This window comes from Trachinotus anak, unplaced genomic scaffold (genome assembly GCF_046630095.1).
Source record: "Trachinotus anak isolate AG129_WGS33_773 ecotype Australia unplaced genomic scaffold, CSIRO_AGI_Tana_v1 ptg000010l, whole genome shotgun sequence".
Lineage (NCBI taxonomy): Eukaryota > Metazoa > Chordata > Actinopteri > Carangiformes > Carangidae > Trachinotus > Trachinotus anak.
Window position 1 is genome coordinate 17,605,795 of NW_027273861.1, and position 12,742 is coordinate 17,618,536.

At 38.9% G+C, this 12,742-nt stretch overlaps 1 protein-coding gene and 1 long non-coding RNA gene across 3 annotated transcripts in view; one reads left to right on the plus strand and one right to left on the minus strand.

Annotated features, from left to right (window-relative positions):
* Positions 1-11,084, minus strand: part of acap2b (ArfGAP with coiled-coil, ankyrin repeat and PH domains 2b) — a 51,395-nt gene extending 40,311 nt beyond the window's left edge. The window contains exon 1 of one of the 2 annotated variants that reach the window (XM_071488031.1): positions 10,625-11,084. In XM_071488031.1, coding sequence (XP_071344132.1) covers positions 10,625-10,677 — 53 coding nt within the window. In that variant the 5' untranslated portion in view covers positions 10,678-11,084. The remainder of the gene's footprint in view (positions 1-10,624) is intronic. The other variant, XM_071488030.1, reaches the window with a different exon arrangement.
* Positions 182-12,742, plus strand: part of LOC139627259 (uncharacterized) — a 33,002-nt gene continuing 20,441 nt past the window's right edge. The window contains exons 1-2 of the long non-coding RNA XR_011692542.1: positions 182-3,363; positions 5,297-5,367. This is a non-coding gene — a long non-coding RNA (uncharacterized lncRNA). The remainder of the gene's footprint in view (positions 3,364-5,296; positions 5,368-12,742) is intronic.

Sequence of the window (12,742 nt, forward strand, 5' to 3'; positions counted from 1 at the left end):
AAGTGCTGACAGAGGATAAGAAAAGGAGGGGCCCTGGCAAAATGAGAATCTGGGCCATTGCCTCACAGCTCTGACCTTGGAGCATGTCCAGCCTGCCTGAGTCTAGATAATGAGCAGAAGAAGAAAGCAGCAGAGAATGAGAGAAACAGACCTTTGGCACGCTCACGGTGCTTTTTCACCGGAAAATATGCGGCGATGCAAACATGGCACTCGAACAGGAAAAAATACATTGCAAACAGAAGACAATTAGAGGGAACATCAGAGAAACACCGGCAGTACTCAACCTAGTGATTCAACTGATATGCTGCTGCTGAACCAACACTCTTTCCAGAACTAGCCTGTACCACACTGGTTTTATGGATGGTTTCCAAATGTGGCCCAAGGGTTCTGGCAGTGTTGTGACAGCACGCTGAATTCATAGATTGATACATACTTTCCATCTAGTGTCACAACTCTATAATTTCTTTTCATTTATTATGAAAAATCTAAACACTTCCATGAAAGCTGTTACATCATGAATCACCTAGAATTAGAAAGAATGTGCATGTGTGTTTCGGAAGCAGTGGCACTTGTGGAAATAAAGCCCTTAAGCCAGTGCACTTTGGGCCCACACTCTACCCCCTGAGTTACTCAGGACCACAGCCATGTCAATGTCACATAAGGCTGTCCAAACATGGTTTAATTTTATTTATAATATGTGCCCTATCTGCTCACTGTTTATCTTCATTCTTGATTAAAAAGTTCAAATACTAACTGCAGGTCAGACAAGGGTGCTCTCACTTCAGCATTTATACTACAAGGTCCTTCAGTCATTGCACAATGGAGCTCATATAAAAGGATATCACATGGTTTACGCAAATCTTGAGATAAAAAACATCTAAATCTCTTTATCCTAAGTTCTCAAAACATGATAGTGAAGAGTGAAAGCTAGGGAACAGAGCTTTGTTGTAAGTTTGTAAGTAGCTGTAAGAGGAGTGCAACAAAATGCTTAATGTTGTATAGATTTGAGCATAAGATATGGCAGCTACATAATCTGTGACGATACAGTTTATATTTGTGTTGATACAACAGTAATCAGCGCTTGATTAACTTGACTGTGTTGCATTGAGATTATTGGTCAGCAGTGTAGAAAACTACATTAAGAGTTGAGTATTAAGTAACGGAATTTTTTTTAGTGAAGTAATCAAATAGTGTGTTGATGGCCATGAGAAATCATTTTCATGCTCTGACAGTGAGGGCAGAAATTATCTGACAACTACCAGACAACTGAAAACTAGAAAATAGGAGGTTTAGCCAACCCATATTTCGAAAACTTTTACAAAATCATTTTTTACTTGCACTAAACAAAGCAAAGAGTGAATAGGCAGCCTCATGTTTTCCTACAACACTCAGACACACTTCCACATCCTCAATAGCGATACAATGTTATCACAACTTTGGGCTATGGCGTCTATGAGCTTGCATCTCTTAACAGCCCACATGGTGCGATAACATAGACAAAATGATAAGAACACAGCCATGATGATGCAGGTATTCTGACAATCTGATACATGGCTCCTGCAAACTAAAAAGAAGTAGCAACTGCCGCCAAAGCAGACAAGCAGATGGATTTATGTGGTGAGGATGTAATCACTGGACAATCTCATCACACTGAACCTCTGTCCATTAGACCAAACAACAGTCATAATATGCCATTTTGGACCCTCGTTCATGTCAGGTGTTTTGTAACAGCATCATCACTGCATTTTGTTTTGAAACACGGAATGGAGTCTCGAACTCTGGCGGCATAAAGGTGGAAAACACTTACAAATCAAGGCTTCAACTGCTGCAATCATTAGTCAGTTAATTAACTGGCAACTATTTTGATAATCAATAATTTTTTTTCCAGTTGTCAAATATGCCAAAAACACCAAATTCTTGTCAGCTTTTCAAATTAGACGATTTCTAACTCAGAATTATTACTTATTTTCTGTACAGTCCAGTTACTGTTATCATAGAGGAGGAATGAAAATCAGGGCCCATGAATTTTTGGAACTATTGCTTCAAAAATAAACAGTAAACTGATTATCAGACTGGTTGTTGAGTGTCATTCTGTTGCAGCTCCTAACAAAGTAACTTTTAAGGAAAACTCTGTGAAAGAAGTAAATGCTCCAGAGTTCATGTGAGCCGCTCCAAGTCCATTTGCCGTGACTACACAGTGTTTGGTTTTACTCATTCAGCGGCGAAGAGAAATTACTTCCACCTCATTTGTTGACCTTTACAGCTAAGAGAGGACTCTCCCTCTGGGACAAAGCTGGGCTGGTAGGAGTAAATTCCAGCAGGAAAGTAAGAGGAAACAGCAACATGTGATTACTAGCCTTTTCACTACATGAAACCATATAAATTAGGGAACTAAGACATCCTGGTTTAAGTGCTTTTTGGCTGTGAGGGTGAAGCTGGTCCTAAATAAAGACAGACATGTGGTATGAACCAGACTACAGCTCATGAAGACGAAGAGGGAAAAAAGCCTGCCTTTTAAACCACATCAGTGAGAAAGAAGCTAATTCAGCATCACTGAGGGAATGTTTGGGTCCTAGTACTCTTTAAGTTGACCAAGATCACGCAAAGGACACTGGTCCACAGTATATGCCAGACAGAGGTCCACAATACTGAACGTCTGGAAGAGAAGCAGCCTGCTTGGATTATATAGGTCTTTTACATTGGGTTTTAACCTTTGAATCTCATAATTATGTGTCAATATGCTATATCACACTCCTACCATGTCTCTTCAAATATTACTCCACCTTATTTACATTTTTATAACTATAAGTGAGCAAATTGTCAACAGCCACAAGCTAAGCTACACAAGCTAACTTTCCACTGAAATTTTCAACTTTGAAATCTACTGATCTTGGATATGTTAATGGTGTCCAATCAGCTATAGACGGTCCTTAGGGAATGACACAGTGTTCCCATTATTCCTGAAATGCACATTGGATCAACCTGCTAGTGTCTTAACTTAGGTTTAGATAGATAGGTAATTTAGATTTGATTTGAATAAAATCTATTTGCATTCACCATGATCCAATGTAGTAAAAAAAAAAACTAGCCATGCAATTGTTTTAATGAATAATGTTGATCATTTTTATATAATTATAATATCAATTAATCAGGTTGTTTCAAGTGGCTAAGTCCAATATTCCAAGACAGCATATTAAAATTCCTTTTATGTTCAACCAACATTCAAAAATACACAGCAAGCATCAAAGTCTCATATTTAAGAGGCTTGAAGCTTGTTTGGCCTTTATGCTTGATATATAACAAATTATTAATTGATCCAAAAAGTCGCTGTTAAGGTCCACAGAGGAGTGAAAATTTTTACAGGTACTGTATGGTCTATTTGTACGTGAGCTAAGGCTACTTTTTTTGTTTTGTTTTGGCTTGACAGGTAAATACAGTTACAGGGTTGCCAGGGTATCCACTTAAATCTGTGCACTTGTGTTACTGTAGTTACTTGGAGTAAACATCCAAATAAAGTTGTGTTATTTTTGTAGTGGGTGACTAAAATTCTCTACCCATCATTAACAACAGAGACGGACAAAGCTACAGATTTTTTCTGTGCTTTTTTGCCCCCCACCTGTTAGTCAGAGCCGTGACTACAGAGTAATATCTTCTATAAAAACGGAGACACCTAATTCTTTGCAGTGATTCACCAACCATAATCCAAAACAAAGAGTACGACCTCTCTGTGTTGGCAGCAGGCCAGCAGGCCATGTGCACTCTGCAAGTAGTTGAGCACATTTGTCATTCACGCTGCCGACACAATGGAGTCTTCTGTAGGGTCAGTGGCGCAGCCCTCAGTACTTCAAAGACATGAGCTCATACTCAAACACCACCTGCTCTTTACGTATTTTCACTTTCCTCCTCATTGGAAGATGCTTTCTAATGCAGATGTTCTGCACTTTGAGGAATATCTAAACTGCGGTCTATTAGGAATGTCATATTGGGTTGTAATTATTACTCAATTAATGGATTAATTGATCAGACAGAAATCTAATCTGTATTTTTCAAGTAAGTGAAAATGCAGATTAGCATGACATGACCTCAGCTCCTTAATGGTGCTGTTTTTTTCTCTTTTATGTGATGGTTAATTGAATATCTTTGGGTTATGGACTGTTGTCCACACAACAAAAAAAAAAATCACTTCTATAGGAAATTTAAATGGGCATTTTTCGCAAGTTTGTGTCATTTTAGAGAGAAAATGATTCCCGATTACTTGAAAAAAAATAACTGGCAGATTAATCAGTGAAGAGAATAATTGTTGTAGCCCTAATGTCACAATCAGGTTTTTGTCCAGTTCTAAACAGTCATATAATGTTGAGTATTTCTCAGAACTGAGTCCAATCCTGTCTTTACATTTTCCTGCATGATACAGCTACAAACTCCAAACTCACCCCAAAGCAGTCTTACTTCAAAATTACTTTAACTAATCCAATTTAGATTAGACTTTAGACTTTCCTGTATGATGTTTTCTAATTATATTTTGTATAGTGTCCAGCTGTGTGTTCTCATTAATTCTTCCCTCTGCTTTTTCTGTCAATCATGTCTTAATATTTAGAAAGAAGATGTTTATAATTTACATTCTAACGGCATTAAAGCTGGACATTAGGAGTTAAAAAGGTTTATTCCTCTATTCTGAAATGACGGTGGTGGTCATGACAAACAATTGAACGCTTTGAAACGGTTACTGTGGATGGAAATGTGAAGAATGGGGTTAGCTCCAGCGCTGTGACGTAGATCCTGTAATTGTTGGAGAGTGGAGCAGTGGTGTTAGGGATGGGGGCTGGGGGGGGTAGTCACGCTGTGGTAAAACCCACCATTAGACGCACAAGCTTCAACAACATCAACAAGATGAGGTCATTACTTAAAGATAAACACTTACACGGGCTTTGGGAAATTCTGGCTGGGGTTTTCATGAATGAATATTAAGACCCATTTCGCATTTAGTGTACATCCTCAGCCTTCCTACGTCATACACAAGCTGCAGGAAGGAAACACACTGAGGAGAGGGTGGGAGTCACAGCTACAGCGTTTTCATTATCCGCAGAAAAAAAACTGAAGAGTGATTGTGATTGACAGGCTAATATGTTAGTTTATACTGCATGAGAAAAAACTTTATACATTATTGATAATGTATAAAGGGAGTAAAGCTTTAACAGCTATGAACTATGATTGCAAATGACAATCATTTTCATATTTATTAATCTACCAAATATTTCCTCAGTTAAATGATTAATCATTTGGTTGTACATTTCAGAAAATTCCCAACAGAATTTCCAGGAGTTCAAGAGGACACTGTCAAACATCTTGTTTTGTCTGACCAACAGTGTAAGTCAATTTACTATCATATCAAAAAGAAAAAAAGCTGAATATTCCTCATTTTTGAGAAACTGATTAGAGAATTTTTTTTTTTTGCTTGAAAAATAACATGGTTAACAGATCATCAAAATAGTTGATGGTTAATCTTCTACCAGTCAACTAATCGATAATAATTAAGGTGTTTCAGCTCTACTTTAAACAACATGATAATAAATTACATTTTCTTTGAGCTGCCACAGCTTTAATAATATAGAAAAATCATATGCTTAATGGTATGCTTACTTTAATTTATTTCATTTTATTTACTGTGCCGCTGTAACCTTAATGAAATACAAATGTTAGTGTTAGAAACAGAGCAGTGTTAGTCCTCACATTTCATTAGCTGTACATTTCCTTTATTAATAACTATTAAAAGTAAATGGATTGCAGCTCCATTAAAATCTAACTGCATCAACCACAATGCTAACAAGTCTGCAGGATTCCCAGGGGAAACTAATTAGGGTGTATCGCAGTATGAGCACTCTTCATCAGGCCCTGGGCTGTGTATTAGCAGAGACTGTCAGTGATCTGCTGGCTCGACAGCTGCTGTCAGTGACTCAGGGGAAACTGCAGGTCGGGCTGTTCGACCAATGACTTCATATCATGGCACACAGCCAAGCTCACAATCAGAAAAATCAATCAGGGGCCAGCAATCATGTTATAATAATTAAGATGAGAATTAAGAAATAAATGTTGCCGCTAATTACAGAAATTAGCTCACCTCAGGGCAGTCCATGTTGACTAACAAAAACATATCTCCCCCTCTTTTATGATCTCTTGATTTGATGGGTTCTAGCGTGCATTACTTAGAACCGGATATTACCACATCTCAGCTCCACAGATGTTCAAACTTTTGGTCGATTGGACAGAAATTAGGGCAAACAAATGATCTTTATTATTGCTCTTAAACTACCAGTGGAAAATATACTGCAGATATTAGCCTCTACTAGGACCTTGGGATAGAAAGACATATTAAATATGTAGCAACATTTGTTCTCATATACATGTGGGGAGAAACACCACAGTCCCCTGAAGGGAATTTTCAACTCTCATAGTTGAAGAGAAGCCAGAAAAGCTCTCGAGGCTCAGTCTAATGTCTACTCTCAAGTGGAAAACTAGGCTACTAGGGTTTACTGCCAAAAATACATAATTTTTGCACTACTGCATCTCTCCTCCAGGCTGAAAACATGGTTTATGACCAAAGACAGCTTCCCAACTAAAATGAGGATGAGAGCAAAAAAAAAATAAAAAAAATTGTGGGGTGTGCCAAATTACCACTTGAAAACAACCCTCTCCGCATTTGGGGTCTCCATATTCTCTGGCTCAAAGTTGAAAGCAAACACCAAAATGGAAACAGATGTTGAGCGAGTGAGAGCTGCTCCACGCTGGTGTATATTCTATGTTTTCATCCATTCTCTCTGTCTCTCCCGCTCTGTCCTCTCTCTGGCTGAGCATAATGAGTGGGGGTTGGAAAAATGACAGTAAAATGATGGTGGTCAAAGTGGAAAACTGTGCTGTGAAAAATTCAGATCAGAACCAACCCTTCAGGATGAACCCACAGTAGACAGAAAAGCCAGGAAACATTGACAGATGACTCTCCCAAAGGGCAAAGGTCAATAAAAATATAGATAGAGATGGGGCTATGTGCTTAGTTGTGACACCTGGCTTTTATTATGGGAAGAGGCTTCTGATCAGATTAAAGTGATTAAACACAGATCGGAGAGTGCTCAAATATTGACATCTATTCTAAAACTACAGAGACACAGAGCAAAACACTGACACACACCAGTATTATGGTTGCTTTTGCAAATGATACATTTTGTGCTACAACCTATGATAGAGGTTTAAAACTACTATTTTGTAATAGGTGCTAATAACATGCAAGTTTGAATCACATTACATGTTTCCTCACACATGAAACTTCATGTATACAGTAATTTAGACATACAGTACAGCACACCTTCCAGGGAGAAGATTTATTAGGAAACTGCAGTTATAAATATAGCATCTCTGATATACAATGTATATTTTTGCTAGAGAGTGGTAAAAGCTATGGCGGGAAAGTCTGAAATGACCATGTATCCGAGAATACATGTCAGGAAGTGGCCAGTGTTGACTTGGCTTGTATTTTTGTCTCTCATTAATTTTCAGTTCGTACAGCAGTGCAGAAAAAATTTTAAGGGTTAGATAAGTAGACATTAAGAACAGAAAGGCAGAGTTAATTACTTTTGCAGAGACAGAAGATGAGCTACTGTTTGATTTGTTTCAGTGTTGCAACTAACAAATGTTTTCATCATGGATTAATCTGCAGATTATTTTCCCTATAAAAATCAATAAATTATTGGTCTATAGATGTCACACAACAGTGACAAAAAAATGCCCATTTAAAAAGAAAAAATCCTAAATGATGTCTTAAATTTGCTTTCTTATTTGAACAACAGCGTAAAACTGAAAGACATTCTGATTAGTCTCTCGCAGGACAAAAGAAAAGCTTCAATTCCTCATAGTTGAGCTGGAACTAGATAATGTTTGAGAGTTTTGCTTGAAAAATGACTTCAGTGACAAAGCTTGAAGTTGTTGACAATATTTTTACACGTTTTAAGTTTGTGGCTGCACATATACTTTTTACACAGGTGTTTTAATTTATTCAAGCAACTTTTACTCAGGTTGAATGGATGGAGCAATGCTGGAGTTATGTGAGGTCAACAAACTTCATGAACCAATAAGAGTGATGAAGGTCAAACTTCTCGACCAAAACAGGTGCATCAAAGTCACAGGAAGGTCAGGGACATGTGAATCAAGCACCATTTGTACACAGCCACAGCCCCAAGAGAGATCTAATTAGGCAAAATAAGTGAAAACACCTCTGTGAGTAATACTGGGCCTTTTGACATTGCTGCAATATTGTTGCAGAATTGAATTAGCTGACAGCCATCCAGCCTACAGTGCTGATATTGACGTTTAGAAGTTCTCTGAATCCATAAAGACTTTGGAGCTGGCCATTGATGATGTACTATTTATTTATTTATTCATCATTAACTTCATACATAAATGACCGACTCTCAACAGGGAACAGATATCCTTTGAAGTTTATGGGAAAATGGTATCATTTGCGGCCTGAAAGTCATTGGTTGAAGGTTTCAGTTGCAGAAAAACAATGTCTGTTCGCCACAACCTCTGTCTGCGGTCCAGCCAAAGTAGTTTCCTTGCTTTGTTTGATACTGACACGGGGCGCTTCAAAGTTTCTGCAATGACTCTGCGCTCTCTGTTATCCACAATCAATCAAAAGTCAGTGGATGTACAATGATGGTGATGATGGAAAGACGGAAAGAAACTTAGTATTCCCAACGAATACGATTACGAAAATATTCGTCAGCTGCAGCCCAACACACCAACCAGCTGCCACACTTCTAAGAAATACTTGGACATAAAAGACCAATTCGATTGTTCAGCTAAATTTACCCACTTAATAACAATAATATAATGGCTGAGTTCCTCATACCAAAGCCGTCCTGGCCACACTCAAGGGTGTTTATCACCCCAGTATTGAACCAGCCATATTCAAGTAACACAGCTGCCTGGAAAGTTTTCCCTTATTCAAAGAATGAATGTGATCCTAAAGGAAATGCTCTGCTTAAAAAAAATCTCTGCTCCGTTCTTCTGCAAACAACTTTCAAACATCTGTTCCTCGTTTTTGTGAGAGAGGATGTTACGGCAGCAGCAGCAGAGGGAGTGGGGGCTGAGGGAGGAAGAAGGGAGGCGCTTTATCAAACCTCTCCAAGACGCAAATGGAGTGAGGAGGAAGTTGAGAGCAAACATCCCATTTTACAAAACTTTAAGGGCTGGACAAAGTGGGAAAAAGAGGTTGTAAGTGATGATGTCAGAAGTGACTCTGCTGCCAGGAATACATCACATAAACACCCACCACCTGACAAAACTGCTGAGGAGCTCATTTACACTTTGGAGTGGATCCAGCCATTACTCAGAGGTTCTACGCTTAGCTAAACACTTACTAAAATTAGCAACTATTTTAATAATCAACTAATTGTAGAAGCAATAACACCCATAGTTCATTGATTTTCAAGTTCCTCAACATGAATATTTCCCACATTTAAAAGACTAAAAAAAGTTTTTTTCATCTTCAGTTATTTTAAACAAAATGTCTTTGGTTGGTTGGTGGATGGTTGGTCGGACATTTGAGCTGAAATAATTCAATCTTTTTTTCTCTAACTTTTTCTAATAATAAATTATTAGTGACACTGCAAAAGCTGTGAAATAATGCTAAATATTGTTTGATTCCAGCCCCTTATATAAGAAAACTTACTGTTTTTGCCAAATATCATTGTATTTTGGGGTTGCCATTTTTGACATTTGATCAAAACATTAATGGGTAGATTATTTGATAATGACAATAATCATTAGCTGCAGCCCAGTTGGACAATACAACATTTTTTCCACGTCAACTTGTGCTTTGGGAAATTATGATGGCCACTATTTTCCATTTTATAGTCGATTAATTCAGAAATTAACTGACAGGTTAATCAGCATGAAAACACTTGTTAGCTGCAATACTGAGAGGTGCCCCTCTCATCTAGATGGATACTGGTAAGTGACACACTAACTTAGTAAGTCGCTTTGAAATGTTTGGATGAACCAGCTGCTGTGGCTGATGGGAGAGTGAGTTCCCTGTCCTGCCAATAGAAACACCAACAAGATTATATGATTCCAGGTATTTTAGCCAGTATAGTTTAGTTTGATGTAAATCACACAATAAAATGTGAAGCTGGTGAACTTGAAAACACAGCAGACCTGATAAGAGAGCCACTGGATCAGGGGGTAAATTGTCCATCAGCGTCCTTCTGTAAATTTGAAAATGTAATAATGGCCAGTGAAGGCTACTGGCGCAGACTGTAACTTCCCGCATTCATATTTAATATATTTCCATGGTTACATAATTTATAAACAGAAAAAAGGCGCTGGTGCAGCCTGACAATGCACATATGCGCTCATCACACTAGTCAGTGAGTTCATGTTTGGTTTCCTAACCCCATCAGGCAGCCTGCCGGCTGGCCGCAGCTTTCTTACAGACAAAAATAGAAAAGTAGCAGGCAGCAAACAGCTAGCTGGTTACTGCTGATTAGCGTAAAGCAGCTAGCTGGACACTTCTTCCCTGGGATAAATGAATAATCAGTAAAAGGGGACAAAAACCCTGGCCGTCAGCACTCACCTGAACCGCGGGGAGTCCTTCAAACACTCCTCGAAATCCACAGTTATCTTCATTTTGCCGCAGTGACTGACCCCCGCACACTTGCTCTCTCTTTGATTAAAGACAATAATCCAGGCTGAGTCTTTCTGGCTAATTAGCTTGTTTGCTAACGTTACCGTTGCTCGGTCCGACCAGCTGGTTCCACTCTGTCACCGCTCTGCTAGCCAGCTAGCCCGAGAGGCCAGCAGCTACGAGTGAAAAGTCGCGGCAGTGCGACCATAAACGACCGTGTGCTGGATGTAAGAGCGCCACAAACAACGCACTAAACACACCGTCTCAGACGCAGCGGTCAGCGGCGAGAGCAAGAGTGTCGTCCGGGAGCTGGTTAGGTCATAACAGCCAGTGGGAGAGCAGCTTTTTCTTCACCGCACGTACTACAGATACACAGATCGTCTATACCGGGAGGAGGGATCACCATCAAGCGCGCATGTGCCGCGCTTCTGTGGGTTTATTTTTTTACAAAATCAGTTTAAAAACAAAATGTGTACCACCAGCAGATTTAGATTGGTGGCTCTGTCCATATTTCAGATATAATTTAGAGTATAGTTAATGTGCACATACATGGTGGGTATTTTATGAGCTCATTACAGTGTGTTTAGAGTAAGACATTTCCTTTTGACTACTTTTAAATCATACTTTTAGATCATATGTAGCACATTTATTTAAAGGGTGGTTTGCAGGTGGGTGATGATGTTGTTTTCAGCACTGATGGCTAGATTTGCTGATGACTGCTGGACATACTCATGGTTTCCTTATATGATGTCTTTGATGACACTATGTTGTTTTATGTGAACTCGTGGGGTGTTTGTATGCTAATTTGTGTTATCTGCTATGTTCCTATGCTTTACGTTCAACTTTTAGTCACTGAACATTTAATGGAATAAATAAAATAGCTGAACAAATGCAAATAATAAAACAAATTTTGTCCTTTTTGTTTTGGTTTCTGGTCAAAACCAATTGATGGTTGGGTTTGTTCAAAGGCAAACTTTGTGGTGCGAAACTTAGGCTCTCTATAGCATACTGTACTGAAGAATTATTAATGCGGAGAAATTATGACCCTGCTTCTGTGCTCTGTATCCATTGCTGATCTCCTGAGAGATACCTGGTTAAAGGTTTTGTCTGGGCAGAGCTTTTCCTTATTCGAATCAAAAGTCTAAGTATGAAGCCCAACAGATTGTAAAGCTCTTCGAGGCAAATGTGTGATTTGTGACTTTGAGCTGAAAATGCATGAATCAAACATGTTAACACCTTAAGCATCAGCAATCACGATACTTTGTTGTGAGTTTGTTTTTACAATCAAAACTAAAATCAGTAGGACAAAATGGATCTGTCTCACATTAGATCGCGCTCTGTGCACATAGACACTTGGACTTATTGTGTGCACCTTGTGCCTTTATGCTGCTTTTAAAATGACAAACATTTTGTTGTATTGAAAGCAAAAATTGTCTTGTGTTTTAAGATGCACTGCATAAGTAATTTCCCTGATAATAGTAAAAAGAAAGGTCTGGCAGTGGTAATGAAATGGATTCTGAAGTAGCCTATAATTGATGCATTCACCCATGTATCAGTATCAATATGGTGTTTGTAATTCTGGCCTTGGAATGACATGGTACCAAATTAACCGACAACGGAAATTGGGCAGGAGTGATCCCTCAGTGTTTGTCTGCACAATCTTTGAATGAGTTGACAGGACCTTCCTGATCCATAGGAATTAACGTCAACACAGACGCCCTATTTCCTACTCCGCCGTGTTTTCCACTGCAGCGTTAAATAAACAAACATCCTTAAAGCGCATATGTTACAAGTAACAAAAATGTGAACAAGACAAACGCGTTGAATATTTGTTATCTTATCCAATGGTGAAACAAACCCATCGACCGCTTGCGGTAAACGGTGCGTTGCGGTTGAATGAAACACCAGATGATGCGTTAAACTTCAGTTGTAAACCCACACCAGCTTACACCAAACGCGCAGGTTATCCCCTGACACGAACACGGTCCTCTGCGTGAACCCGTCAGAATGACTGGAAATCCGACGAGGAATGACAGGCGTGTTGTGCAACAGCTCCATCTGGTGGTG